This window comes from Fusarium verticillioides, chromosome 11, assembly GCF_000149555.1.
Source record: "Fusarium verticillioides 7600 chromosome 11, whole genome shotgun sequence".
Classification (NCBI taxonomy): Eukaryota; Fungi; Ascomycota; class Sordariomycetes; order Hypocreales; family Nectriaceae; genus Fusarium; species Fusarium verticillioides.
Window position 1 is genome coordinate 929,331 of NC_031685.1, and position 27,972 is coordinate 957,302.

Below are 27,972 nucleotides of genomic sequence, written 5' to 3' on the forward strand. Positions count from 1 at the left end.
GCTACTTAGCGTGAGGTCGTGAACGTCCCTTTATTCTACTAGGGCCATGAATCGGTCTGCTGGTCCAAGTCTTCGAGAAAGGGCGCATCTCATTAACAATGGCTTTCCGCGCCAGGGTTCTTTTGGCGCTACCATTGGCGGTGAGAAGCCCGACCCATCAATTTCCAGTTGGCGGAAGTTGTGCGGCGAACTGAGGAAAAGGATTTCTCGTTGCAGCATGATATAGAATTATTGCTGCTTGTACCCTACTGACTCACGAGAACTCTACCAATTCAGCGTGCAGAATGAAGAGACTCAGTCTCGTTAGGCATATTTGGGAGAAAAGTACAAAGTTGAGTTGGCTCTATATAATCTATAGCTGGTGTAATGTTCTATTTCTAAGGTGATTCCATAACTTCTTTCGTATGCCACTTTTGGTCCATTAATATCAAGACCCAGTATTAAATAGAGATTAGTAAGAAATGATCTGGCAACCCCCCATAATCTAGCCCTTCTTTGCCATAGCCAGCGCTTGTGCGGCCCTTGCCGAGTATTTACATCGCTTTCGAATAGCAGGACCATACTTGAAGAAGATGAAAGGCATCGGTAGACAAGCGAGTGATAGAAAAGCCGGTACACAGCTGGCCCACTGAGTTCCTAGGTTATCATACATCTGCTTGGTGAAAAGAGGAAAGGCGGCGCCGAAAAGGGACCGCAGCACAGCATTTGATGCTAGAACCGATGCAGCGTAGATGGTGTATGAGTCGATGAGGTAGCTGAAGATGCTGTGGAAGACGAGAGACATGCCGAGACCGAAGGGGGCACCAGCCGCTACAGGTGACATCCAATGGACGGAACGATACGACGTCCTGTTCATTGTTAGTATAGGAATGTACCAAAACAAGACTTGAACTGACCATGCGAACCAGAACATGCCAACAGGGACACAGATACCGCCGAGCATGCATCCAGGGAGACGATACTCGGGAGGCACAGGTTCGCTACCGAACCTCTTCGTGACCTTCATGTACCATATGTTGATGAGACCGATCGTAGGAATGGCACTGATCATTCCGACAGCGACTCCAAGGAAGGCCAGACCTCCCTTACCAGCAGACCAACCCCTCTCAAGCTGGAAGACAACAGGGTATGCGCCGAAGAGCATGTAAAGGGTTCCGAAGAGAATAGCGACGTAAATCGAGAGAAGAAGGACGATGGGTTCGAAACATAGAAGTTGCCAGGGACGAACAAGGGCCTTCTTGAGGACGATGGATGGCGGATCGGCCTTGCCTTGGTGCTCGTAGATGGAGATGTAGACCTTGCCAGTTTTCTTGGACAAGAAGTCGGCTCGGTTCTGGAGGATATAGGGTGCGTAGGTTTCTGGGCAACAGCACATATCGAGTACCCAAAAGAATCCGGCAACAATGGCCATCAGTCCCATCACCTGGAGAATATGGTTAGTGTGTGATCCCGAAGTCAAGAAGGTGTTCAACTTACCCATCTCCAACCTTGACCGTCACTCAAGTATCCACCGATGAAAGGACCCAAGCTAGGTCCCAGTGCAGGCGCCAAAGAGAAGAATGCCATAGCAATAGCACGTTCGTCAGCATTAAAGATATCGGAAATAACACCTCCAGCATTGGTTAGGGGCGATGAGCCAAAGGTACCGCAGAAGAAGCGAAGGACCAAAAGAGTAGCGACGCCATTGTCTGCTGTGCATGCTGCACTGAACACGACGTACAAGCCATAGCTGATAATAAAGATAATTTGTCGACCGTAGATTTCACAAAGTGGTGCCCAGAGGAGAGGTCCGACGGCGAAACCCAGGACGTAGAATGAAACACCAGCAGTGATGAGTGTATGACTTGCTTTGAAGTGGATCATGAGCGGCACGATGGTACCTGTCATATGACTCGTCAGCTACATCGATTGGCGAGGGCTATAAGACTGACCTGTATAGGCACTAGAACTAAACGCGACAGCAAAACATGTCGCGGCTGAAACCATGGTGATAGTCCATTTCAACCACTTTGGCCAATTGAGCGGGTTACCTGTATCATCAGGAATCCAGCTAACAACAAACGGATCTTCAAAGGAGCCTGATCCAGGATAGTTATGATTCTGAACAGCCTGATCAACTCTCGTTCTGTCAAAAAGAAGTTTTACCAGCGGTCTATGTCGCGGTTTGGACTCTGGTGTCTTTTGTCGTAGTGTTTCATCGTCGCTCACACAAGAGCTAGGCAAATCTGGTCTAGAAGACATGATGATGTTGTGAATCTGCAATGATTGCTCATACTATTCCTCAAAAGGACTTCCAAGACGGGAGGACGAGCCCTTTATAATAATATGGCGAGATCGGGGTTCCATTTCGTCGGGAGCGCCGGTGAGCGGGCCTCGAAGCCGGGGTGAGCAACAGGTGATTTCTGCTGTGACAACGGAGTCACAGGACGGATTTGGGCGTGGTGAGATCCAGATTTGGGCAGAAGGGGGGTCTAGCACCTTTCGATCTTGCGGGTATCAAGGAACGTAATTAGATCTTGATGACGAAGTCTGTATAATCTCTCCTGGGTGGTCGGGAAATCGCAGTCTGACAGCGCCGACATTTTCCATAATTCTTCTCTGGATCCACTGAAACGTGGTTTTGACAGGTGCTAGACAAGGATTTTGTTAATTAGAGATAAGAAGCTTGGGCTGCTGGAATCATGCTTAAAATGTCCGACGGAGTTTGTAGGGGGGAATGGATACGAGAAAAGCCGACTGTGGATCGCATCAGTCCACTATTTGCCGTGCGTTCCCTACCAAAACTCCGACCGAGGCTTGATCGTTAAGAGATTGGGTCTATTCATGGGCTGGCAAGGCTGATCACATGCTGCTGGGCTGTAGAGTAAGTAGCGATTATAAATATTGAGACGTGGTACTTCATGTGATTTTGTTATGAGTTAATCTGTTCCATGTCTTGGTAACAAATGCCAAGACAGGCTTTTTGAGGCCATGAATACGTGGCTAAAAGTTACATCATGAATCTTTTTTCGATTTCTTCAATTTACATCGAGATCATATTGTTACAATTATCGTATCATGTATCGTGAGTTTAAAGTTTGTCGGCTTCTTGGTGTTTTCCGTATTCAAGCTCTCGGCCGAAAGACGGACTTGGTCTTGATCATGTGACGAGGTCAGGCAGTCATCAGTGGCGATGACCCAGTCTGCGCATTTGACGTCTCCATGAGGCTTCATTTGGCGAATATTTTTGCGATACCATTTCTTTATCGCCACAAAAGTTATTCCAAGCCCGAAGCACCTTTGTAGGTAGTTGTACGCTGATCTGGGCCGCTGCTCATCAAGGTCCCCAACCAAAAGGTGTCCACTGGACACGCCCGAATTGACAATCTCAAACTGAGTCATCAACGTCGCAAAGCTCTTGGTTTCATCTCACAAATAATTGCGAGAGTGACAGAATACTACTATGGGACGCACAGAGCCATCTATCGGCCGACCACCAGCGGCTTTTCGCAAAGATGCACGCTCCAAAAAGGCCAAAGCCACCATCAACAAGGTTATCCCCAGCCTCCTCACTGGATATCCCGGTGCTCAGAAAGGAATCAATTCGGCAGAGCTCATACCCTTTATGAACGCCACTGTCTTACCTGAACCATATGGGAAGCTTCTAAAGAAACAAGACGACAAGGGCGATGCAGCAACTAAGGGCAAGTTTACGCAAGGCGCTGAAGATCCCCACGAGGATTTGGCAAAGCTTAAACCACCAAGAATCTCAATCAGGGAAGTCGATACGCTTACAGCTGCAAGAGACCTTCTCAATATTGAGACGCCAGCGGGCGTCAAAACAGATTTTGTTAATACCAGAGCTCATGTGGCCATCTTGAACATGGGTTCGCCTCTGAACCCTGGAGGTGGATTTCTAAACGGCGCAAACAGTCAAGAGGAATCGTTATGTATGCGCACTACGCTATATCCTTCTCTCAAGGACGAGTGGTACCGACTCCCTGAACTCTCCTCGATTTGGACTCCGACGGTGCTGGTTTTCAGAGATGAAGACGGCAATGATATAGACAAGAAGGATCGTTTCTACGTCGACTGCATCACGGCAGCAATGATCCGCGGCCCGGAATTCGAGCTTGGCGAGGACGGAGTGGCATCGTACGCCAACAAGAAGGATCGCGAAACGGCGCAAGCCAAGATGAGAGCCGTTATGCGGATTGCTATGGTCAAAAGGTGCAAACGGCTTGTACTTGGAGCTTGGGGTTGCGGCGCGCACGGAAATCCCGTTGGCGAAATAGCAAGAGCTTGGAAATCTGTTCTCACTCCAAAATACGATAAGTCAAAGCTAAAGGAGAGATGGGAATACGTTGATGAGATTGTGTTTGCAATCAAGGATCACAACATGGCGCAGGCTTTTGCGGAAGCTTGGGGTGACGGTATCGAACTGCAGGATGAAGAGAAGAACGAGATTCAAGAGGAAGAAGAGAAAGATGCCGAGGAAGTTGATCCAGCTGATGTCAAAACGCAAGAGTTGAAGGATAAGATCAGGGAGCTGGAGCACAGGATTCAGAGGGTGAATAATCCCAAGGTCTTGGATGGCTTGAAAGCCATTCTTGATGGGCTGGAAAAGCAGCTCCCTGAAGAGGACGAAGCACTGACTCAGGACAGTGAGTGGGAACATGTCAAAGCTGAAGGCACCGGATCTAGCTGATCTGTCGATCTGGACGTTGACGTGGTATCGTTCCTCGTCAAAGCGCACACGTCAGCGCAAGCATATCTGGCAAATAAGCACCCGCACTTTTATCAGATTGGATAACTGTTACCCACGGTAGTGACAACACCTGACTAGCATCAAAGGTAGATATCGGTAATTTGATATCCGCAACCTCCGCACGCATCCCCTCACCGTCTTCTACACCGACCTAACCTGTTTAATCTCATCATCAGACTAGTTATCAAATGTACCACGATCTTCATGTCAATGCTTTCTTTTTGGATCTTTCATCTCGCTAGTCTATCTCATTCACTCGTGACTGGTTCTTGTCGAGTTGCAGTGCGGAGGTGATCCCGCAGCTCGGACCCGTCTCCGCTCCGCATTCAGCTCATGATTGCGCTTATTGGTCGCCGCACTATTCTAAACACTTCGCCAACTGGGCTATGCTTATTTTTGCTACGACAATGGTATATAATACTGGTGTAGCTCTTGATCAATACGTCTGTAGTTTATATAGTCTGCCGCTCGACCGGATGACATGGACTCTGGTGTCCAAGCATCATCTTGCCAAGGACAGCCCTTGAGGTTCTCGGTCAGTTTGATGGAGCATTCCTTGATTTAGAACTAGTAAAGTCTCCCTTGCAATGAATTGAGGCCTAAGGCATATCAAAGTATCTCAACCCCATGTTTATCATAGATATGGCTGCAAGCCACCGTGTCCTGTTAATCCACGTATCGAGTATTCAGAGTTGATCGTCATCCCGGGTTCTAATTATCCATGGACCAGAGATAACCGCGATAACGGAGGTTCGCGTTAATTGGGCACTTCAAGACCGATTCGGCATTTCGGGCGATCTTAGATTGGCTTGGACTTGGCTGTCTCTTGTGCATGCACCTGAATGCAAGCCAATGTAACATCTTCGCATGCCTTTTCCAGACAGAGCCCACTTCCCCAGACTATCAACCCAGGCTAGAGCGGACGGAAAATAAACGAACAGACGCTAGTAGGAGATCAACAGTTCTTGGTGTTAGGATGTAGCCATTCCGCTGTTTTTCATCACCCCGAGGGCCGGGCATATGGAAACTCTATTCCTTCTTGGTAGCTATGCTACAGCTTATAAAGTGTTGAAGCTTCCCCTCATTGTTCGTCGTCATCAACCTTGAGCTCCCCTGCCTCTCATAACCCTTACCTACCAAGCTCGGACACGAACGCGTCTGTTCATATACCAACCTCAACATGTCTCCCCGTAACAGTGTCAACGGCAAGTCTCGAAGCGATGGCGAAGAGATGGACCACGTCCACACCGCCCAGAGCATCCCCATCTCGCCAGAGTTGTTCGAGCAGCTTTATCTTCAGCCGCAGAACAGGGTCAAAGGAGATCTTCGAAAGACCTTTGGCAACCCAACTCCAGTTGGTATGTAGCACTGTCCCCAATAGCCCCTATGATACTTACGAGCACAGCTTTGGCGGGATTCTTGCTGTGCTCCACACCACTATCCATTGGCTTGCTTGGATGGCAGGGATCTGGCGGCTTTGCTGCCGCTGCCAACGTGTAGGTTCCATTACTCCTTTGACCAAATTCACTGGCTAACAGATCACAGCGGTGCCTACCTCGGCTTGGGTGGCATCCTCCTCATCTTGGGAGGCATCGGTGAATGGATTCTAGGTAACAATTAACGCCTCATGGTTCCAATTCCTCAGCTAACATCGGCCTACCAGGAAACACCTTTCCGTCGACCGTTTTTTTCACCTTCGGAGGCTTCTTCATCACACTCGTTACTACTATCGACCCTGACTCCGGTGCTTACAGCACCTATTCGACTGATGGTACCGCTGCAAATGGCCTCACTCAACCCCAATTCTTTTCGACCTTCTCATTCTTCTTGGTTGGCATGGCTATACTAAGCGTATTCTACACTATAGCGGCTGTTCGAACAAACATCGCTCTGTTTTCTATCCTCCTCCTTCTTGTCCCTTGCTGTAAGCTCAGCCACCTCTCTTTCCTACAACATTCATTAACCTTGAGACAGTCTCCTGCCTTGCCGCTGCCTTCTTCTCCGTTTCTCAAGGGAAGGCAGATCTCGCGCTCAAGTGCCAGCATGCCGGAGGGGGTTTGTTGTTCGCTATATCATTGATCGGATGGTATTTGTTCGGGTCTCTTATCCTCATGTCGGTTGACTTCCCCATCATGCTACCTCTCGGCGATCTCTCTACCATCATCCGCGGCAAGAGTGATGCACCAAAGGATGCAAGCAAGACGGTTTAAGGATTGTCACATTGCCTTAGGGGTATCACCCTATCTATGAGAGGATCTCTCTACCATTATTGGGAAAGGGCGTGGATCATCAAGATCTTGGCGAGGAATTTGTCTTGTAAAAAGTCCTTTTTACTGTAGTATGTTGCTTTTTCAGCTTACATATCCACATTTTGGGGATTGACTATACCGGACCAATATTTAATTTCTGTTAATATAATAAAGCTTGAAGGGATGTTTTATAATGTTTTATATAATTTGCTTCGAATCTGTTAACTGCCATTAAGGTATTTCTATATTATAATATAATAGAGAATATATAATATTATAGAGATATATCTTAATTATCTAACTTCCCTATATACAGTGGAATAGTCTGAGATAGCATAGTTACTCGTTTTCGAGCCAACTGGTAAGTTGATGAGACCAGTTCTGCCATAAGCGTTATCTTATCAGAGATAAGCACTCTAGATATTCCATTTACGGAAAGGTTGGAAATCTCAAATTGGAATCCCATCGGCTAAAATCGCTAAATCTCGACCTTAAAATCGACTGATTGCTACCCTACACCTTCTCTTTGTTTCAGACCTGCTGTCTCCATAACGTCTACAGTATTCCATGCGCTATTCCTTCCTCCTTCGCCCTTACATGGCCGTTAGCTCGACTTAGACTCCTTTGATATAAATGTAAGGAACTGACTAAGATTTCTTATAAGTGCTATTGTTGATACCCCATGTTTTGCACCGATTGGCGAGCGTAGCTTCAGTCTTTGAAACAAAATAATGAGTTGACGACGGAAACCTGTTGACTATTATTGAACGCCGGTGAGGTGAATCTACTATTTATCTAGGCAGACACAGAATGATCATGCATATCTTCCTTCTCGCCACCTCTTCCATGGCCAGGCTCTTGAACCACTTCTTCTCTTTGCGCCATAATAGTTTCGAGGTTCTAAGCCACCAATCAGGATCATACGTCGGCCCACATGCAAGAAAGAAAAGACTTACAGGTCCCTCAAAGGTCTTGCCGCGAGCAATCCAATAAACCGCTATAGCGAAGCAGCAGATTGCTATGACGACCGAAACATAATCTGTGATGATATAAGCAGACGATAAATTACAAAGGACAGAAAAAATGTACTCATTGTGTTTCCAGTAACGGGTAGCGATGGAGGCAAGCAGAAAAGCTGTGTTCATGTTAGTATATCGTTCCACTTCGCGGAAACAAACATACCACTGAAGTTACCGAAACATAGAGACAGGCTGTCCAGTTGGCAAGATATCCCCAGAAGTTTCCAAGCTTCCACGGCGTATGAGGGTGCTGATGCGGAGCGAGGATGCCTCTGCCCCGAATGACTAAAACAAAGATTGGGAAAGCGTATGATATGTTCAGAAGAATGGTGCAAGACGCGATGAACGCGTTGAAAGCCACTGTAGGTCCCAGATAAAGGGCACCAAATAACACATTGAAGATATAAGTGAAGATGATCGTGCGGACTGGAACCTCCAACTTTGGGTTGATGTGGTTGAAATATCGAGAGAAAAAGAAGCCATTATCTCGAGCCATGGAGTAAATCAGTCGACTACTGGTGGTGACAGATCCGTTTGTGCCATGGATGAAACATAAACCTAGCATGCAGCTGATGATGGTAGAGGCTGCTCTGCTGTTCGTGGCTTGGTCGAAAAGAGCGATCAGGGGTTGACCGGTCGGCGAGCTGACCAACTTGTCGACATCAGTCAAACAGAAGAGGATCACCAAGATGAAGATCACGCCACTGATGAGGTCAGTATTTCATGCAGAATGCTCTGGCCAGGTTCGTAATACTTACGTAGAACCGCCAACGCCGATAGCATAGACAATTGCAAGAGGAGCATCCAGATGGGGATTGGGCATTTCTTCAGTCATGTGCAGAACCGCGTCAAAACCAATTAATGACAAAGCGGATTGAAGTAGACCTAGAAGCCATGCCATTCCATCTGACCATCCTGTCTCGTTATTGAAAGTTGTGAAAACGAACTCAGCGCTGGTTTTTTCTGACATGGATAATAGAATGATACTGATGATGACCACGCTCCCAATTGACCAGTAAACTTGATAATAACGTTAGCAAGCTATATCCCAGGTTTTTTCAAGTATAAACCTACGAGCAAAGTTGCTCCAAGGTCCAAGGATCGAATTGCCCCAAATGTTCACGATGGTCGAAAATGTGATAATGGCAAGGAAGACGAGGTATGTTGTCCAAGAGTCGACTGGTGTCGATCTCCCGGACGCAACGACAATAGCGGCAGCAATGAACATGGCTGATTTCAGTCAGGGAAAGGGTCCAAGTACTTGTCTGGTAAGGAAGACTCACCGGAAAAGATCGCTTCGGTCGTTACCAAGGTGAGCCAACCGGCAATATTGATCCATCCTGCGCATAGGCTCTGGAGATTATTAGCTTCTTCATATGTTAGCGTACCGGAGACTCAGGCATACCAGAAACCTCTTCCATCGCTCACTGCTGAGAGCATATACGAAATGATACTGTCCGCCTGCTGTTGGCCAGATAGCTGCTAGCTCGCCCAGGCTAAACGCCAGAGCAAAGTTGCAAGCAACACAGAAGATGAAGCCGTACAAGAGCGCGACTGGGCCTCCGGATGGCATGACGATGCCAATTGTGCCACCTAACGCGATCCAAGTGCTGTAGAAGTCAGGTACTGAGTCTTTGATCACGAGGGGAAATGTGGATCTGCTTACTTGAGAATAGCAAACGTCATTGCAACCATAGTCAACTTGCTCAGACGCGGCCGCAAGTGACCTTCTGTAACCTGGTGAGGAGTCGGGTCGGCCATGGTGGAAATAGCTGGCGATATCTGCCAAGTCTTGATCTATGCGAGTCCTTGTCGCTCTCAACAGTAAACACGTTCAACACGATGGGATATATCTTAAATAAACCACATCGCGAAGCGTTGATAGACTGCAAGCGAGCTGATAAGAATGCCAAGGAGTTCCCCCAGGGCCAAGAGTGCCGAGATAAGCCTTTCCAGGGATGCTCGTTATCGTGCGGGGAAATGTAGCGAGATCGCGGTCTCTGGTGTAACCCACGCGTTGCACTAGGCACAATTAGGAGGGCACAGTCTGGACTTACTTTGCTGGGAGTAGCGGCATCGCGAACCCCTTTACGGTTTGGCCACTTATCTGAGTTCGCCGCACGGAGACGGACGTCAATTAGATAGGATATCGAGATATCTTGAAGCGCGTGACGATTCAGTTGAATGAGCTGCGCTTGCGTCACACCTCGATCCCCCTCAGACCGAGTGCAACATGCCTTAGCCTATCGCAAGCGGCTTTACGTAGCAGAGCAGTTACGGAGCTTCGGCGGTTGAATGGACGTCTATCGAACCTCCGGCCTAGCCGCCTCTCGTGATATTGGAGGCGCTTCAATATTATGCACACGTAATGGTACTGCTAGCCAACCGACAATATGATTAGAAGCCTTTAGTTTGCAACCCACGAGTAGCAGAGCTTAGGAGTCAGCTGCTGTAGTATCAGGATTTAAACGAAGTTATAGGGACCACTACTAAACCATGAATGCATTAACGATTGTTCATATGAATCAATTTGGTAGAGATTCTGCTAAAGATATTCTGTTCTGATGATCTGATCAAAGGTTGCTGCTCGCCTTTACACTAGGTTCTCCCCATCCTGGCTTCAAGAGTAAGTCCAACGTAGTGTACTCCGAAGCGGCAAAGTTGGAACCAACTGCCCCGGCACCCGAGGGACCCGGATCATGATATGCGTTGACAACGCGAGCTCGGTTCTTGGTCACTTCAATGATTGACCCGCTCCTGATTTCTATGTCCTGTGGTCCAGTTCTCGCTTGGTCAATGGCCGAGCAGATGCTGTCTCTCTCAATCAAGGCGACCATGACACTCGCGACCTCGGACGGCTCGACCAGAACATCCTTGTTGGTATCGATCATCGCAAGTTTGTCTGGGTTCTCCATGAAGAGAGGCGTCTTGATGATGCCTGGTGCGACTGCCGCAATACGGACGCCGACTTGGTCGATCTTGGCCATCGCGCGCACGAATCCGCTAATCGCATGTTTTGTCGCATCATAAATCGCTGTGGACAAGCAGGTGTCTTGGGCGTTGGTGCTCGATATTATAACGATCGTCCGGGGCTTCTTTTCGTATCTCAAGAAACGAGACAGAGCCAATTGAGTTGTCCTGATGGGATGAACCAAGTTGATGTCGATACTGGCATAGCGACCACCGTGGAGGGCATCTTTGCTTTGTGGGGTTCCAGGAGGATACCAAAAACTGCTGAAGCTCTAAAGAATTACGGCGTCAGTGGCAATTGGCTTAGAAGAGCCTAGAGTGCATACCGGTTCGTAAACTCCAGCGCCGGGACAGACAATGTCAATGTCGCCGAATTCCTCCTCTGCCCTTTCGAACATTCGCTCGAGATGAGACCAGTTAGTCACATCAGTCTGCTGGAAAACAGCTCGGCTTGTGCTTGCGGCTCCGCTTGAATAAGCGTCCACCAGCTTCTGAGCTTCAGGTCGCAGAGCGAGGTCGGCAAAAAGAACATTGCATCCACCTATCAAAAGCTGTTCCGCAAATGCGAGGTTGATGCCACTGCCAGCGCCAGTAACAATGGCTGTTTTACCTCGGATAGAATGCGACATGTTCTGTGTGTTCTTTTGCTTTCGTTGGGAATAGTATTGAGTGACAACGAGAACAGCAAGAGGAACGATTAGCTCCCATTACATATTTGAATGATGTCCTTTGTATCCTCCTTTGATAACGTGCCAAGACATCACAAGCATCAGCCCCATCCTCGACTATGGGCCATAGAATATTGGAGATCTTTGCGGGGTTAGATTTGCGAGCCGCATGACAATAGCTGGACTGGACTCGTTCCAAAACTTTCTATGAGTCCGACCGATTAGCTGGATAACTTGATCAGGAAGGGGGACCCTTCATGATGGTCCCACGGTGGTTCAGACTCACCATGCCGAAAAGGGTATGTGTTGCCTGAGCACCTTTATGCGCTCCCTCTACGAGCACGCAATCATGTACCTCTAGTATTAAAGATCTGGATAGATCATAGTAGGCTCAAATCAGGAAGTGAGCCTTATCACGCTAACTACCGTTCAAACCGGCACAATGGAACGAAAGACAGATACCAGGACTTACAAGCTGAATCATGCCATGTGAGTTCACTATGTGCAGGTCACTCAACCTATGCATACTCATCCTTAAGCCAATAGGATTCGTGTGAAGGATCCCAAAAGTACGAGTAAGTCAAATCGCCATTCACCACTCAGTCAGGGTTTACTGAGCAATCCTCTTAAGTCCAATTTTACGAGCTTCTTGGCCTCAGTGTTATCCAAAAGCTTTCATTTCCTGAGAATAAGTTCGACCTTTACTTCCTTGGTGTTGATAGCCCAGATTCGCCGTCTCATGGGAAGTTCACCTTCGATCGTCAAGGCTTGATCGAGCTCACTCATAACTATGGCACTGAGAGTGATGACAATTATCGAGTAAGCAACGGGAATGAGAAACCGCATCTCGGCTTCTCAAATATATCGATCTCCGTGGTGAATGTACAGTCTACCTACCAGACGCTGGCCAAAGCTGGTTACAAATTCCAGCAGGATGTCGCCTCTGGGAACGAGCGGGTGATTGCTCTGGACCCAGACGGCTACTGGATCCATATCATTGAGCAGGATTCGCCGAATGTGAATGTCTCATCCGATGCTGCTGGTCTGTCTAGTGTTGTAAGTCTACACCTGACTCTCACATAATAGATCACTGCGAACTGACACGGTTGCAGAATCGATACGCCTTGAGAGTCACGGACGCCCCTCGATCCGTTCGTTACTACACAGAGATTCTCGGAATGAAGCTCATCAAAACTCTCAAGCACGAGAGCGGAAACTCAAAGACATTTCTTTTAGGGTATCCTTCAACAGGCTCCTTCGCCGGAACAGAAGACATGTCACGCCGTGAAGGATTACTCGCTCTCATCTGGCAAGATGGAGAGAACACGATACCACAGGTACATAATGGAAACGATCAACCTCAAGGATTTGGCCATATCTGTTAGTTCATTCATCTTATTTCTATGGTGGAAATGACTAACATTGCAAAGGTGTCACTGTCGATAATATTGATGCAGCGTGTGCACGGTTGGAAGGGCTGAACGTTGCGTGGAAGAAGAGGTTAACTGATGGAAAAATGAAGAATGTCGCGTTTCTTCTTGATCCTGACAATTACTGGATCGAATTGGTGCAAAACGAAGGCTTTACTGGCAAAGCAAATTTCTAGACTAGGGATCCAAGTTTCTATACGGAGTTTTCAGCCTCCAAATCAGAAGTCAGTTTTAGACACACCCTAGTGCATTCCATTGTGAACTCTGCTGATATCACACCATATCTTGCTCGTACATATGATAAGACAGTGATAGCGTCGAGTTGACTTACACCGTGCTGCTTCAGTCTGCCAACATCCCTCCCCGCTTGTCGTTAAATCCTGGTCACTTACGGATACTAACCATGATTGGCAACTCTAGCCTAGGTTTTACGCTAAGATTTTGCAATGCAACCAATTGACTTCTTCCCATCTGCCGAGGCAGCACTTACCGCGTTAGGCAAGTCTAAGGAAGCGAGCTGTTGGGCGAACTTGATGGAAATCGAACAGCTTGGGTAGGCCTATCTTCAAGCTCCCATCGAAACGGAGCTGATTAGCATTACTACGTACCACATTTGAGCGTTGAGATATGAAAGTCCAGGCTATCTTCTGGGGTAGCTCCCCACCTGACACTGATCGGAATGGGACCGAGGTAGAGAGCTCTGAGGGCTTTACTTGGTGACGGCTTACCTATCGTGGTAGAACGTGACGAGGACCCGATTCCGTACAATAATTCACCACAAGAAGTTCGGAGTCGCGGTCTACAGATCCGAAATATCAGCCCATACTGATTATAGGCAAAGATTAGAACTTCTCAAGTTGCGATTACGTTTGTCTGTCGCATTCGTGCTGTTGTTGAATAAGTATTTGATGCAACCAAAGACCCTCTATTGAAGCATCTCGCATCAAGACATCACACACAAAGACACATCATAATGTCAGGTTCAATCCCCCATCCCTTCGATCCCCTCAGCGGAGAGGAAATTCGCCTCGCTACCTCCATTGTGCGCAAAGAGCATGGTGATGCAGTCCACTTCCACGTTATAACACTTCAGGAGCCGCGCAAGGCTGAGATGGTCGCCTGGCTTGCCAATCCCTCCAGCGGCGCCAGGCCTCGACGTGTTGCAGAAGTTGTCATCATTGATCCCAGAGATGGCAAAGGCCATGTCTACGATGGTCTGATCGACTTGAAGAGTCAAACAATCACAAAGTGGGAGCGCGCTGAAGGGCAACAGCCAATTGTGAGACCGCCCTCAAACACCCCATTGAGAGCATGGCTAACTGTTGACTACCTTGCAGCTCATTGTCGAAGAAATGCTCGAAGTCGAAGAAGCATGCCGCAAGGACCCCCAAGTCATCGAGCAATGCCGAATCAGCGGAATCGCCGCAGACGAGATGCACAAAGTCTACACCGACCCATGGACCATTAGCCACGACACTCGATACGGTAGCAGCACACGCCTGTTCCAGGGCCTGATGTATTTCCGCCCAGATGTCGACAATTGCCAATACCAATACCCTCTGGACTTCCACCCGATCTATGATCCCAGGAAGAAGGAGGTCATCGCTATCGATATCCCCCGCGTTCGACGACCTCTTCAGAGAAATAAGGCTGTGGACTATCATCATTTGTATATCCAGAAGGAAGGCGGCTATAGAAAGGACTTGAAACCGATTTACATCTCCCAGCCGGAGGGCGTTTCGTTTAATGTCAACGGAAGGGAGCTAGAGTGGCAGAACTGGAAGTTCCATATTGGCTTCAATTATCGCGAGGGTATTGTCTTCAACAACATTACCTTCAACGATAAGGGAAACGTCAGGCCTATCTTCTATCGTATGTCTCTTTCTGAGATGGTCGTTCCCTAGTACGTAGTCGTCCGCCCTTGTCGACAAGTCTCACGCTAACGCCAATACTCAGTGGTCACCCCGAGCCTCCTCATCATCGCAAGCATGCCTTCGATCTGGGCGAGTATGGTGCCGGATATCTGACAAACAGTCTATCACTTGGCTGTGACTGCAAGGGTATGCTTCCTCCCACTCTCTAGCTAGTTGAGCAAGCTAACTTTAAAGGTGCCATTCATTATCTTGATGCCGAACTCCCAACACAGACCGGTCAGATCCGCAAGATTGAGAATGCCATATGCATCCACGAGGAAGATGATGGCATCCTGTTCAAGCACACGGACTTCCGAGACAATTCGACCATTGTTACACGTGCTAGAAAGCTCATCGTTCAGCATGTCTTTACTGCTGCCAACTACGAGTATGCCATTCAGGTATGCTGCATCTGCCGTGTATCATGAGGAGACTACTAACAAATCATAGTGGGTGTTTCACCAGGACGGAACAATCCAGCCGGATATCAAGCTCACTGGTATCCTCAACACCTATGTCATGAACCCTGGTGAGGATCTGCAAGGCTATGGAACGCAAGTCAAGAAAGGTAAGTCTCGCAATTGCAGCTACAAACCCTAGACTAACCACTACTCAGGTGTCAACGCCCATAACCATCAGCATCTTTTCCTTCTCCGTATTAACCCTAGCATCGACGGACACGAGAACACAGTCCATATGGTTGATGCTGTACCCTCGGATGCCCCAGTTGGCAGCCCAGAAAACCTCTACGGCAACGCCTTCTATGCTAAGCGCACTCGACTCGAGACCACTGGACAAGCCATAACTGACTACAATGGTGCTACATCTCGCTCTTGGGACATTGTCAATGAGAACAAGCTCAACTCTGAGAGTGGAAGGCCTGTCTCGTACAAGCTTGTGAGCCGAGACGTGCCGAACTTGATGCCCAAGGAGGGCTCCCTTGTATGGAAGAGAGCCTTCTTTGCTCGCCATGCTGTTCATGTGACAAAGTGTAAGATATGCTCTATATTTACGTATCTACGCCTCATGCTGACCATTTCCAGATGCCGATGATGAGCTCTGGGCCGCTGGCAACCACGTCGCTCAGAGCTCCGGGGAGCCTTCGAGAGGCCTCGGGGCTTGGATTGGCGACGGTACCAAGAGCGTCGCCAATACTGATATCGTCCTCTGGCACACATTTGGTATCACTCATTTCCCCGCTCCAGAGGATTTCCCAGTGATGCCCGCTGAGCCGATTACACTCTTGCTCAGGCCCCGTCACTTCTTCACCTGTAACCCTGTCATGGACGTGCCTCCTTCTTACTCAGTCACTCCCAGTGAAGTGGCTGCCAAGAAAACTGGGTTTGATACCACTGACAAGGTTAGCAAGCTGGCGGCCATGAGTGACTCTTCGTGCTGCAAGCCACCAAAGCTGTAAAGTATTGGGAATATTCATTGAAGGAAGGATGTTGTACGCTATGCAGGATTACTTAGTTTCGAATACCATCTAAAATCATATCATTGATAAGCACGCATTGCACTACACTATCCCCAGTTCGACTTCAAATTCCGACTATCCATCACATCTATCCAATGTGTCGCATACTTGGCGCACTGTTCCGTGTCATAGGCTTGCCAGATAGCTTTGGTCAGATCTTGCGCCACTGCCACTGGCTTTGGTGGTAGGACTGTCTTCAACGTCTCCAGCCGCTCGTGAAGAAATTGTCTGGCAGCCATGATCCCAGCATTTGCATCTGGATCTGGCTCTGGTTCAGACTCCTCTGGCAGCTCATCGTGAAGGCCAGCGAAGTCGAGGTAGTTTATCATGTCACAGTCTTCCAGACTGGCATCTTGGCTGAAGGGAACATCTCTGGGAGCAGTCTCCTTGACTTCAATGTGCTTTCGCCTGAGTCCAGTGCTGGCCGAGACGCAGAGTAGTGGCTGGGTCATTTTGCTGCCAGAATCTGTAGGCAAAAGCTTCAATATGCCCACCAAGTTTAGTGCAATCGGGGTGATCCAGTTATCCCATAAGGATTGAGCATCTCTCGCCTGTGACTCATCCAGCTCGTGTCGTCTAACGATGAGTTCTGGAAAGGTCTGGTACAATTGTAACAGGGTTGATTGTCGGTAAGCTTCGGCAACGTTGAAGAGGTGTTGATTCGGCGTTTTCTTGTCATTAGTCTCTCCAATTGTCTCGCGACATTCCAAATCGAGATCGCAAGTCTGCTTCTCTACCACGGCAGCTTCTTCAATCAGCTGCATGGCAGCACTAATGTTGGCTGACGCAAACATATCTTGTGGCTTCCGAATCTTGCGTCTAAATTTGTGGCAAAGCTTCATTGCCCGCATGAACAGCTTATAGCTGTCACTTGAGACCCCAGTCCACGGATGCGGAACGTGTTCGACTGGGTCTGCCGTCACAGGCGCAGTGACAGGAACAGCTTCCTCGACATCACCCAGTTCTTCCATCTTCTGTAGGCTTTTACAGCTCGATGTCACCATCGACAATAGCATTTCGCAGTATAGCCAACTCTTATTAAAGAAAGATAGCAATTGCCGTTGTTCTTCGGATAACAAGTGCTTGTTTTTGTTGACACCATGAAGAATGGCTTTTGCTTCGCAGAGAAATGGAAGCCCCAGCTGAGTGGCATTGAGCCAGCAGATACTAGTTCCAATTCCCATCAGAGAGAACAAGAGACTTGTGGGTACTGTATTGAATAGTTGATGCGACTTTACGGTATGTAAGTCAGCTCTCATAATCTCGGCCGCCGCCTTCATGTTCGTTATCGAGGTTTGTCGCATCATTGGCACTTTAGCGGACAAGTGGGCGGCCGACATAGCCTGGAGACTGAGATAAACAAGTTCGCAGTTGGACCATAAGGCGGCAGCGATTGTACGATTGAGGTTGACATCGGAATCATAATTGGACCAGAGAGAACAGACATGGCGAAACCAGTATTCAATGAGGACAGATGGCGTATAGGTAATTGCATTTGGTGTCATTTCGAAGGTTAGCCTGCGAGGTTCGACTGTCGGTAAGGGCATGTTGAAGTCAAAGGTCATATCGCCAACTGGAATAGAGAGTGTTTCTGAAGCTGGAAGTAGGTCGTTATCGCCGTGAACAGACCCTAAGAAATCGTCTCCCCACTGCAAGGGTGACACGGAGGACGTCATGTTGGACAGCGAGTAAGCGTCGTGATTTTCGCTGTCGGTGCCGCTAAATGTATGACTTGCTTCCTCGTGTTCTTGTTCCAGTTGATGTGAGAAGAAATCGCCATCTGTAGACAATGGGAACAATGGTGACACAATGCCGTTGAGATGAAAGACCGACGCGCTTGTAGCTGGGTCAAAATCATTGGGCGTAATCGTTGCTGCTTCTGTCATGGAGCCTCTACCAGCTATAGGCAAGTTCTCTGACCTAAATGAGGCCTGGGAATGTGTGTCTGATTGAGCGTCAATGGACCGTGCCGAAGGCGAATCCTCTGTCCGCGATTGACGAGGTCGCGATTGAGGTTGCCGGGTGCGTTTCTCATGCTTGGTAGACCATCGAACATCCAAGCGGTATCCGCCGCATTTTTGACCACGTGCAGCGCATGACTTGCAAGTCGGTTTTGCCTCGTCGCATTTTGCCTATAAATGGATGAGTACACGTTGGAAGTACGGGGATAGTCCCGATACCTACATGTTTTGACCTGCATGTTACGCAACCGCCCCTGGAGCGAGCTACTCGGCCCTGACCGGATTGTTGAGGCGGCATTTGCTAGTGGATAGGATGTGATGAACCAGCTCCTTAATTCTATATCTCGATGAGTTGTAGCAGTGATAAGTATGATAGTAAATATTGTTACACCGTTGTGTTGTTGAGTTCTGTCATTTCAAGTCCAAGATAAGGATCGGTAGAAGTTGAGATTCAGCGGTCTTACCCCGCAAAATGCCAGACTCGACCCTGTGACTGATGACTAACAGTGCCTCTTATACTGGAAGAAGATAAGTGTTCCAGGGGTCATACCTCTAAAGATTAGCGGTTGGCCGCGTTGTCTCTTAGAGTTCAGTAGCGGCTGATAAGCCCGGAACACCAATCACGTTTGGCTCATTGAATCAGATCCTGGCCTGGCACTGACGGGGGCGGAAGTGCGTCGCCTCGCCCTAAACCCTTCTGTAAAAATTTCCTCTTTTGTTCTAATCACCTTACCTCGGCTGAATGGATGCAATTTCGTCACAAGCTCAACAAGAGGGGCAGAGGGCATAGAGACTATAAATGACTTAGACCGCTAGACTATCAGCTGTAGATAGCATCATCGCCTTGTATCTCCTATCTTATCAATCCAAACAGCTTGGCAACATGTTTATTCAACCGATCCCCATGTGTATGTAAAACCCCCATTCTCTGCTGCTTCTTGTCGCTGATTCCTAGCAGGGTGGGGAAGCAACGACAACTGGGCTTATCTGGTTGTTGATGATGAGAGTCGCGATGCTATGATTGTAGACCCTGCAAATCCCGAAGAGTTAGGGCCTGATCTGTATTCACTTACAACTCACTGACAAAGTCTTCAGGGTCGTTCCGGTTCTCATTGCAGCTATTCAGTCAAACAAACTCAATCTCGTCGCTATAATAAACACGCACCAGTCAGTCGTCGCCGATCCACGCTATATAGCAGTATCTTGAGCTGATACCATATAGCCATTGGGACCATGCTGGCGGTAATGAAGAGATCGTATGTATCGTATCTTGTCTCTTTGGACTGTGCAGGCTAACAAGAGGACTTAGCTATCTGCACTAAACAACCCAAAGCTTGACATTATCGGAGGAAAGGACTGCGACGGGGTCACGAAAACTCCAAGTCGTGGTGAGACTTTCAAACTTGGGAACATCACGATAACTAGTATACATACGCCATGTCATACTCAGGATAGCATCTGTTTTTTCTTCCAAGATGGGGATCAAAAAGCAGTCTTTACAGGCGACACCTTGTTCACTGGTGGTTAGTTGTCCAAAGTCTGCGAGGGATACAATACAGTTTGCTCACATTGTCATGACAGGATGCGGGAGGTTCTTCGAGGGGACTGCAGAGGAGATGCACCTGGCGCTCAACAAGCATCTTGCATCACTTCCAGACGATACGGTCGTCTTTGTAAGTCACTTTAGATGTCAGTTTTGCATAGGAATTAGACTGACGGTATAGCCCGGCCATGAGTATACTCGAGGCAATGCCAAGTTCGCAATCTCTGTATCACAGAGCGAACCAGTACAGCAGCTATTGAGCTTCTCTGACGCAAACCCTGTCACAGTGGGCAAGTACACGATAGGCCATGAAAAGGTCGCGCAGAAGCCCCATGGTTTTATTTAAAAAGCAGTTCACTAATATTTATTGTTTAGCAACATAACGTATTCATGAGATTGGACGTAAGCCTTCACATCAGCAAAGCTAGAAATTCGGCGCTGACCAAATAGGATCCCAACATTCAAAAGGTGACGGGAGAAACAGATCCTGTCAGAGTTATGGAGAAACTTAGGGAGATGAAGAATGAGTACAAGTGAGTAGTTATGATCTGACATTGGGCGCGAGGACAGTTTTGCTTACACTTGCCAGAGAACCTGAGCCAAAACTGTGAAGGTAGGGATGTTGTTGGGGATGTTTCCAGTTTCGGTCAAATCATTGAGCAATGCTCTTTTGATCCTCAGCCTAAATTAGCAATATATTTTAACAGCTCCTCTTGAACTGTGCTTTCATCCGATGAGATTATCTACACACTGTGCATCTCGTCATAATTTCACCAAGACTCTCCGTTTACCCTGGGAGCCTTTGAAACAAATGTCGGATTACGTAACACTCATTCGCAGGATAATGCACGTGCACCGTCAGCTCTCTGATCAACATATATAACGCTACAGGCAACAATGGTCATCATTTTCTTGTTCCTCTTCCATCATCACATTTCACTCAGGGGCAACAATGGATGATTCTCAAGAGACGGAACGATTCCCAGACCCAGAGCATTCAGAAGTGCTGGAAGCAGGTTCGTTGCTGCGTGATTCTTGTCCTCCGCCTGGCGCGATCAAGCTGGAGCAGAAACACTGAGACAGATAGATGAAGCAGAGCAGCATCCCTCACCACACCAGTGGTCGGATTACTACCATATAGACATTCCATCCACGCCAACATCTCCCACATTTTCACCAATGTCGCCATCGTATTGGTGGCCTGATGAGGCGGACGATTCGCTGCCTCATTGGAGAGACCATGTGGACGAGATGCCGTTGTTGCCTAATCCACGACCTCGTGCCCTCACACCGCTAGGCTTCCAGGACGAAGATCCTAGCGAAATTATTGAGAGGCCTGTTCCGCTCTTCCAGAAGTCTCCATGGTTCAATCTTCCTCCCAATATTCGGCGGGACATTCTGCGACTGGCCTTCGGTGATCGTCGTCTTCACATGAGCTTAGCCTTTAGAGAGAAATATACATCTGATGACGAGAATGTTGAGTCTTGGCAGTGGTTCGGTGGTATTTGCCATCGGGGAAAGACGCTTAGGCCTCGAGACATAGCTGGGGGGCAGCAAAGGTTTTGGGAAGATGATTGTAAACATGGGGATGCCGAGCCCCGCAATACTGGTGTGATGAGCTGGCTGCTCTCGTGTCGACAGAAGTAAGCAATCGAAAGCAGGGCACAGCTCGAGGAGAATACTGACTGGCCTTTGCAGTTATGCTGAGATGATTGACCTCCTGTACTCGAGCAGCACGATTGCCATGTCTGGCGAAGCAATGATGTCGCATATCGGGCAACTGGTGCTGCCTAAGAGGCTTGCTGCAGTCACGTCTCTCGAAATCAGGTGGCCTCTTCAGAGAGAAAACGAACCTTGTGCTGGGCACCACGACGTGCACACAAACGCAATACGCAGGATGCTCCATCCATACCAGCTAGATGTTGGTCATATGAGCGTTGTTCTGGATACGCTGTCAGTTACAAACTTCCCCAATCTCCAGAGACTTTGCATATCATTTGAGAAGGAGTACAGTGAGCGTCGTATCTCCAATCCTGAAGCGCACGATATAATTGTCAACAATCTGTTACAGTTTGTCATGAGCAGACCCAAGTTCAAGGAGTGCGCCTTTGCGCTACCAGAGAAAGTTTTCCGTACCATCATTAAAGATATTCCACATGTGGACCTGGATTCGAGGGAGCCTCCAAGATCTTGGTGCAAGCACGTCTGGTGCGCTTCCGATGGGAACCTGCATAGGCTGAATGCCCCCTTCGTTAACACCTATCCCGCTCCTCCGCCTTATTTAGATGTCAGAGAAGATACTGGCTACTGGTTGTTAAGAATAGACTGAATAGATACGGTTAGTTCAGCGGTAAGACGTACGGACTACGCCAGCCATAATGTTCTGAATTTGTGGAACATGATCGCGGCATTCAAATCAAACGCCAATAGAATCCATCGGAGGGGGTTCCAGGACGTGAGAGTGGATTAAACGAGAATGACCTTTTAGTTCTACGATATCATTTTGTGGATGAACTTGTGTGACGACCAGTCCTGTTTTTCTCACTGCTCAAGACCTAACCTCTAACTTACTTCGTATCACCCCTCTTTTCTAGTTGCTTCTCTCACTCAGCCCCTGCATAAAAACACAGGGGTCCAACCTTGACTTCTCGGCGACGTTTGACCAAACAACTGAGACATGGCAAGCCGCACCTACGGGAAAAACATTATTGCACCTGTTTCCGTTATTCCGCCTCCGAAGCCTCCTTTTCGACCCTTACACCGTGCGGATCCCAACCATATCGGGACTAGCCGTCGACCGTAGATCACTAAACATGTAAATCTAGATAAACCCAAGATCTGGTGCCCCGCCCTTTGTTCTGCACGTCCAACTCATCCCTACATCACCATGCCCGATGATTCTCGGACGTCCTCTCTAGAGGCTATCGCTCAGCCAGAAGCCCTCCAACGCTCCGCCTGTACAGAGTGTCATCGACGGAAGCAGAAATGTAACCGGCAATGGCCCTGTAACAGCTGTCAGAAGCGCAAAGTCGCCGACCAATGCCGTTTCAGGGATGATTTTAAGGCTGGCTCCGGTGACGATGCTTGGTCCGCTTCTGTTGAGGTGAAGAGAAAGAGGGATCAAGCGGGACAGGACGACGAGAGTGATTCTGATGTTGGTGATGTTTTGGAAGCGATTGGATACAGTCGTCTTCATCTGTTGACAAAGCTTGATCACGACGTAGGTCTTCCCCTCTTCGCCCTCGCACATTTTCTCACATCACACAGTCTGGAAGTACAAAATCTTCTGAGCAGTACAGACTCGACCCAAAGAACAGCGCCCAATTGAAGCGTGCTTTGGACGTATTACCTCCGAGACACGTCATTGGTAAGACCACCAATAGTGTCGCGGGATCATATTCTTACGGTTAGCAGATTGCTTAGTCCAGAGTTTTCTTGACGTGGTCAACTTTTATTACTACATTGTCTACCCCCCTTACTTCAGCAAAGAGTATGCCCGTTGGTGGGACGACTACACCAAAGGTCGAGCTTGTGGCGTCCAATGGACATGCTTGTTGCTCATGGTCTGCGCTTGTTCCGTGCAGCATGTCGATGGCCAGCTTCGGGCCAGAATTGAGAGTGATGTTGGTGAATCCGTCAAGGAATTGACGCAGAAGTATCACGATGCTGCTCGAGAACTTCACAGCGCCATCCCTGTTGGCCACGGGCATGTGTACACAGTCCAGTACCTCTTGCATTCGTGCTACTGGTTCAAGGCTGAGGCGCGATTTGCAGAGTGCTGGCAGGTTTTGGGTGCTGTTGTACGAGAAGCCCAGATGATTGGTAAGTCGAGGTCAGCGTCTGAGTAGCATCGTGCTGACTGACTACTGTCCAGATCTCCATAAAAAGCCTGAAGACCAAGTGGCGGGGTTTGAGCTGGAGATGAAGAGACGATTATGGTGTATCGTTGACTCCTGGGACTGGTAGGTACTGCCTGTATACTGGACTCCGTGTATACTAATTGATTACAGGCTTGTTTCATCACTGTTGGCTCGTCCAATGCTCATCGACCGTGCAGAATGTGATGTCGGTCTTCCAAGCCTTACCCTTGAAGACTACCCAGCCTCCCCCATGTTGCATCTCAAACTTCAGTCAGAGCTTGTCAGCCTCATATTCAAACGCTTTGGCCCACCAAAGATTCTGACTGAGCCTAATGAGATTCGGGACTATCAGGCCATATTGGATGGCTTCATGAAGACCTTTCCGCCTGAGTATGCTCTGGATCACCCCAATACCCCTGCTAACGAAGATCTGCCGTGGATTGCCCTGCATCGTCACTACATGCACACTTGCACCCTGTCCATTGCTCTTGGGCCCTTCAGAGGCTACATGGCCAAGTCGATGAAGAGGTCGACGGCACCTGCTATTGATCTCGAGTTCCGAGAGACAGGCATTGACTACGCCCTACGTCTCATGGACGCTGTACACCGGTTCTTCGAGTACGTCTGGACCAGAGACACAACCTTCCACTTTGTGCCCTTCTGTATCTTCGACACAGCAGCGCTCCTCTGCTCGGTCATCATTCACGCTGAAGATGGCATCGTGCCACGTCGCGAAGAAGTCATCGGCTCGATTGCTAGAGCCGTTGCGACTCTGAAGAAGTTGCGCACCGCTACCAACACAGCCAAAGCTCCCTATGACGTGTTACGACGGCTGATTAAGAAACTGCCGTCGACCGCCGGGATGCAGGCTACCGACGCTCACAAGAAGCGTCGATTCGACCAACCACCTGGGGCCAATGGTGCTATTCCTGTACCTGCTGCCGCCAGATTTCCAAGCTCTCAGGTAGCCCAAATCGCACCAGCGCCGGTACAGGTATTGGCTCAACCTGCGCAGCATGCGCTGCCCGCTGCTCAATACCAACCATTTAACAATCCACCTGCAGTGGTGCCTGGTAGGATGCAGGCTAGTCAGCAGCCTTTACTGCCATATCCGCAGGATATTCAAGACCATCAGTTCCAGAACTACACCTATACCCAGCAGATGAATTCCTCTGCGCCAAATGGGCAGCCCTGGCCTGACGATACTACCAGTAGCATGCAGAGTTTCACTGCTGGGCAGCCGCAGTTCGAGATGGGATGGCAGACGATCTCTGAGGCTGAGCTGGGTGATCTTGCTATGCTGTGGAATTGGCAGAGCCTAAACTTGGGATTCACCACTAATCCTATATACCAGAATCGGGAACAAACATAATGATGGTTTTAACTATAATTTGCCATTCAGGCGACTTTAGTCACTCCTTTGAGGGATAGTTGGGTCAAGTTGTAAGGTTCTGGGTTAGGTGCTATGAGCTCTATGGTAAATTGGTGTAACGAAACTTTCCTTCAACCTATCAATACTATCAAAAGTGCTTTTTCCAGGATATCCTTTGCAAGAGCAGACTTACTGACTTGACTCTCACCCTTTGCCCACCGCTTGGGCCTTGCAATACCATTCCGGAAGTTTCAAATACAGTATTGGTTGGGTAAGGCCTGTCTAAGATCTTCAAGCCCCGTGAAGCCTTCGCGCCGTAGCTGAAGTGCATGAAGATAAACCACGTGTAGTACTCTTCACGAGGTTAGTATCCTATGCCAATAAGTGATTCCAATTCCATGCCGGCATTCATCAGGATTCTGGGGAAAATACGATTCGGAATGTTCTGGCTCGGTCTGTAATCTCCACCAACTTTCTTTCCGTAGTGTTTCAGCCCTTCAGCCAGCCTCCGATAGCTTTGGCATTGCCATAGGAGCTTATTTCCGGAATAAATTGTACAAATGGCTCGAGTTGCCCGGACGATAGCAAAAGTTGGACTCACTTGTAAAGGGACTATAGACAAGGGCTTCTCAACAGTCTCGCTTTTCGCTGTAAGGTCTGTTGAAGTACCAGTACGGCGGGGTCCTAAGATATGTGACGACCCTTACCGCTCAATCACATTTCCAGCTGGGAATCGGTTTTAATATTCTATGTCTGATTGGAGAATATAACGAAGGAAGAAACCTGACGGACGTAATTGAAAGTTATAAAGAGCCTGTTCCCAATCCCAAAAATGGCCATCATCAGCTCTTCAGCTCTCCCGAAATACATACTACAGCCTTTCTGTCACTCATTTTAGTCACTCTTTTAGCACCATGGTCCATAAGCCTACTCCCAGTCCTAGCTCTGCTAGTGACACCCTCCATTTGGAGAAGACTGATGTCTCATCGTGGGCTCTGGACCAATCGGTGCCACATTCGCTCATACCCTCGTCAAAAAGGGCATCAAGGTCACCATGATTGACATTGGCCAGCAGTAAGTTCTTGCCTGGATAGACATATGCGCTGCCGCTCACTTCGAGAAAGGGAAACTCGCCGCGTCGGCAATCATAAGAAGAACAGCGTTGCAGTTCAGAAGGACATCAGCTTGTTCACGAAGTAAGTCTATCCAGTCCAAAACCCTTTAATTTTCAAAGTCTGACACCTGTTATAGCACTGTGAAGGTACGGCAACCCAAAATTTCTTGGGGTTTTAACTCATACCATGTGTAGGGAGAGCTGCACCCACTGTCGGTGCCAACCAACTCCGCAAGGCCTCTCGTTGAGCCAGCATCTTGGTCTCGCAGGTAGGGGGAGTTTATCTTCTCGATAGGGACTATGCTAACATGAAAAGACCTACTGACGAGGCCCATGTACTCAATGGCCAGAACCCGGAGCAGAAGGCCTAAGGTAACCTTCCTGCCGGTGCCGCAACTCGTGTTGTTGGTGGTATGGGATCCCACTGGACATGTTGCACCCCCCGGCAGCACAAGGGGATTGAGCGGTCTGACCTTTTCAGCGACAGTGAGTGGGACTCTCTCTACAGTCGCGCTGAGAAGCTCTTCAAGAAGAACGACGATGCTTTTGACGATTCTGTCCGCCAGAGGCTCGTCAGACGTGTCCTTACAGAGGCCTACCCCGATCGTGAAATGAAGAGCATGCCGTTGGCCTGCAAACGCAAGGAAGGTAACAAAGAGTATGTTGAGTGGTCTTGCACTGCTACTATTCTTGGAGAACTGTCTACGCCAGAGTACTTTTACAAGGGCGGGGAACGACTGTTCGACATCAGGCCCAACACCCAATGCGATAAGCTTGAAGTGGATGCCCAGGGCAAGATTCACTGGGCCGTGATCAACGACCTTGAAAACAACAAAGAGTACTACATCGAGGCCAAGAAGTACGTCGTCTGTGCCGGTGCCGTGCTTACTCCGGGTATTTTGTATAAGTCTGGATTGGAGGGAAAGCTGCCTAAGCTGGTGAGATTGCTTACCCAACAGAAGCTGCAACATAGTCTAATGCAGATCTCTAGGGCCACTACCTGACTGAGCAGCCTATGGCGAGGTCCCGTCAAACATTGACCAACGCCTTGTTGTCGATCTTCGCTGGTTTGGCTACATGAAACCTGAATGTGAGAACTGTGTCACATTCTCTGACGAGACCAAAGATCAGTTTGGAATGCCTCAGGTATGTGGGAAGAAGCTTTGCCATACATATCATGTTTGAGCTGACATTCTGAAACAGCCAATCTTCAACTTTATCTTGGATGAGGAAGCGGAAGAGCGCTGCAAGCGGATGATTACAGAGTAAGTCTCCCCCACTGCACAAATGAATAGTACAGTCCTAACCTGTGACCTCTTTTCTTCTCTCAGCATGATCGATGTTGCTAGAAAACTTGGTGGCTTCCTTCCTGGTGCTGAGCCCAAGTACCTCGCTCCTGGATCTGCTCTCCATATCTGCGGTACATACCGCGCGGGAAGCACTTCAGCTGATAGTGTTGTCAATAAGAACGGCAAGGCTTGGGGCGTTAATGATCTCGTGCTTGGAGGCTGCGATGTCATTCCCACTCAGAATGCTTGCAACCCCACGCTCACTGCTGCTTGCTTTGCTCTCGCAGCTGCTGACAAGATCATTGAAGAACTCCATGTTGACCAGTGATGGCTTGGTCTTACGTCGTTAATTCTTTCCTG

The 27,972-nt window shown here is 48.5% G+C and overlaps 13 protein-coding genes across 14 annotated transcripts; 9 read left to right on the forward strand and 4 right to left on the reverse strand.

Moving 5' to 3' along the window:
* Positions 1-277: 277 nt before the first annotated feature.
* FVEG_10886 (hypothetical protein) lies at positions 278-2,644 on the reverse strand. Its single transcript, XM_018900052.1, has 4 exons — positions 1,932-2,644; positions 1,477-1,880; positions 897-1,423; positions 278-848 (listed from the first exon to the last, which is right to left on the reverse strand). The coding sequence occupies exons 1-4, from the start codon at positions 2,239-2,241 to the stop codon at positions 485-487; spliced, it is 1,605 nt and encodes a 534-aa protein (XP_018758249.1). The 5' UTR covers positions 2,242-2,644; the 3' UTR covers positions 278-484.
* A 279-nt stretch (positions 2,645-2,923) lies between these two features.
* Positions 2,924-5,434, forward strand: FVEG_10885 (hypothetical protein). Its single transcript, XM_018900051.1, has one exon. The coding sequence runs from the start codon at positions 3,443-3,445 to the stop codon at positions 4,685-4,687; it is 1,245 nt and encodes a 414-aa protein (XP_018758248.1). The 5' UTR covers positions 2,924-3,442; the 3' UTR covers positions 4,688-5,434.
* A 493-nt stretch (positions 5,435-5,927) lies between these two features.
* On the forward strand, positions 5,928-7,030 carry FVEG_10884 (hypothetical protein; the record flags this gene model as incomplete). The annotated part of the gene is made up of 5 exons (XM_018900050.1): positions 5,928-6,105; positions 6,153-6,243; positions 6,293-6,357; positions 6,411-6,671; positions 6,722-7,030. 5 exons carry the CDS (start codon positions 5,928-5,930, stop codon positions 6,955-6,957), a joined length of 831 nt encoding a protein of 276 aa, XP_018758247.1. The 3' UTR covers positions 6,958-7,030.
* A 761-nt stretch (positions 7,031-7,791) lies between these two features.
* On the reverse strand, positions 7,792-9,776 carry FVEG_16908 (hypothetical protein; the record flags this gene model as incomplete). Its single annotated transcript, XM_018906145.1, has 9 exons — positions 7,792-7,896; positions 7,953-8,035; positions 8,086-8,131; positions 8,179-8,719; positions 8,774-9,035; positions 9,090-9,245; positions 9,299-9,368; positions 9,421-9,625; positions 9,682-9,776. The coding sequence occupies 9 exons, from the start codon at positions 9,774-9,776 to the stop codon at positions 7,792-7,794; spliced, it is 1,563 nt and encodes a 520-aa protein (XP_018758246.1).
* An 812-nt stretch (positions 9,777-10,588) lies between these two features.
* On the reverse strand, positions 10,589-11,614 carry FVEG_10881 (3-hydroxybutyrate dehydrogenase; the record flags this gene model as incomplete). The annotated part of the gene is made up of 2 exons (XM_018900049.1): positions 10,589-11,257; positions 11,312-11,614. The coding sequence occupies 2 exons, from the start codon at positions 11,612-11,614 to the stop codon at positions 10,589-10,591; spliced, it is 972 nt and encodes a 323-aa protein (XP_018758245.1).
* A 481-nt stretch (positions 11,615-12,095) lies between these two features.
* On the forward strand, positions 12,096-13,259 carry FVEG_10880 (lactoylglutathione lyase; the record flags this gene model as incomplete). The annotated part of the gene is made up of 5 exons (XM_018900048.1): positions 12,096-12,142; positions 12,200-12,228; positions 12,285-12,709; positions 12,766-13,033; positions 13,084-13,259. 5 exons carry the CDS (start codon positions 12,096-12,098, stop codon positions 13,257-13,259), a joined length of 945 nt encoding a protein of 314 aa, XP_018758244.1.
* A 797-nt stretch (positions 13,260-14,056) lies between these two features.
* Positions 14,057-16,413, forward strand: FVEG_10879 (primary-amine oxidase; the record flags this gene model as incomplete). The annotated part of the gene is made up of 7 exons (XM_018900047.1): positions 14,057-14,362; positions 14,421-14,986; positions 15,040-15,143; positions 15,192-15,397; positions 15,447-15,564; positions 15,613-15,987; positions 16,040-16,413. 7 exons carry the CDS (start codon positions 14,057-14,059, stop codon positions 16,411-16,413), a joined length of 2,049 nt encoding a protein of 682 aa, XP_018758243.1.
* A 6-nt stretch (positions 16,414-16,419) lies between these two features.
* Positions 16,420-18,732, reverse strand: FVEG_10878 (hypothetical protein; the record flags this gene model as incomplete). Its single annotated transcript, XM_018900046.1, has 2 exons — positions 16,420-18,605; positions 18,658-18,732. The coding sequence occupies 2 exons, from the start codon at positions 18,730-18,732 to the stop codon at positions 16,521-16,523; spliced, it is 2,160 nt and encodes a 719-aa protein (XP_018758242.1). The 3' UTR covers positions 16,420-16,520.
* Positions 18,733-19,273: 541 nt separating this feature from the next.
* FVEG_16907 (hydroxyacylglutathione hydrolase) lies at positions 19,274-20,711 on the forward strand. The gene is made up of 10 exons (XM_018906144.1): positions 19,274-19,342; positions 19,393-19,480; positions 19,530-19,601; positions 19,657-19,690; positions 19,744-19,957; positions 20,016-20,107; positions 20,159-20,293; positions 20,353-20,379; positions 20,428-20,510; positions 20,567-20,711. Exons 1-10 carry the CDS (start codon positions 19,318-19,320, stop codon positions 20,586-20,588), a joined length of 792 nt encoding a protein of 263 aa, XP_018758241.1. The 5' UTR covers positions 19,274-19,317; the 3' UTR covers positions 20,589-20,711.
* Positions 20,712-20,872: 161 nt separating this feature from the next.
* Positions 20,873-22,328, forward strand: FVEG_10877 (hypothetical protein). Of its 2 annotated transcripts, none has more exons than XM_018900044.1 (3): positions 20,873-20,993; positions 21,065-21,620; positions 21,676-22,315. In XM_018900044.1, the coding sequence occupies exons 1-3, from the start codon at positions 20,930-20,932 to the stop codon at positions 22,304-22,306; spliced, it is 1,251 nt and encodes a 416-aa protein (XP_018758239.1). In that variant the 5' UTR covers positions 20,873-20,929; the 3' UTR covers positions 22,307-22,315. The 2 variants fall into 2 exon arrangements, with proteins under 2 accessions (XP_018758239.1, XP_018758240.1); XM_018900045.1 differs by having other exon boundaries at positions 20,875-20,993; positions 21,074-21,620; positions 21,676-22,328.
* Positions 22,329-22,864: 536 nt separating this feature from the next.
* FVEG_10876 (hypothetical protein) lies at positions 22,865-25,376 on the forward strand (the record flags this gene model as incomplete). The annotated part of the gene is made up of 5 exons (XM_018900043.1): positions 22,865-23,197; positions 23,245-23,344; positions 23,392-23,799; positions 23,852-23,939; positions 23,988-25,376. 5 exons carry the CDS (start codon positions 22,865-22,867, stop codon positions 25,207-25,209), a joined length of 2,151 nt encoding a protein of 716 aa, XP_018758238.1. The 3' UTR covers positions 25,210-25,376.
* Positions 25,377-26,263: 887 nt separating this feature from the next.
* FVEG_16906 (hypothetical protein) lies at positions 26,264-26,694 on the forward strand (the record flags this gene model as incomplete). Its single annotated transcript, XM_018906143.1, has 5 exons — positions 26,264-26,283; positions 26,334-26,405; positions 26,461-26,470; positions 26,519-26,592; positions 26,640-26,694. 5 exons carry the CDS (start codon positions 26,264-26,266, stop codon positions 26,692-26,694), a joined length of 231 nt encoding a protein of 76 aa, XP_018758237.1.
* A 42-nt stretch (positions 26,695-26,736) lies between these two features.
* Positions 26,737-27,940, forward strand: FVEG_16905 (hypothetical protein; the record flags this gene model as incomplete). The annotated part of the gene is made up of 5 exons (XM_018906142.1): positions 26,737-27,261; positions 27,315-27,390; positions 27,450-27,469; positions 27,527-27,588; positions 27,655-27,940. 5 exons carry the CDS (start codon positions 26,737-26,739, stop codon positions 27,938-27,940), a joined length of 969 nt encoding a protein of 322 aa, XP_018758236.1.
* Positions 27,941-27,972: the final 32 nt, after the last annotated feature.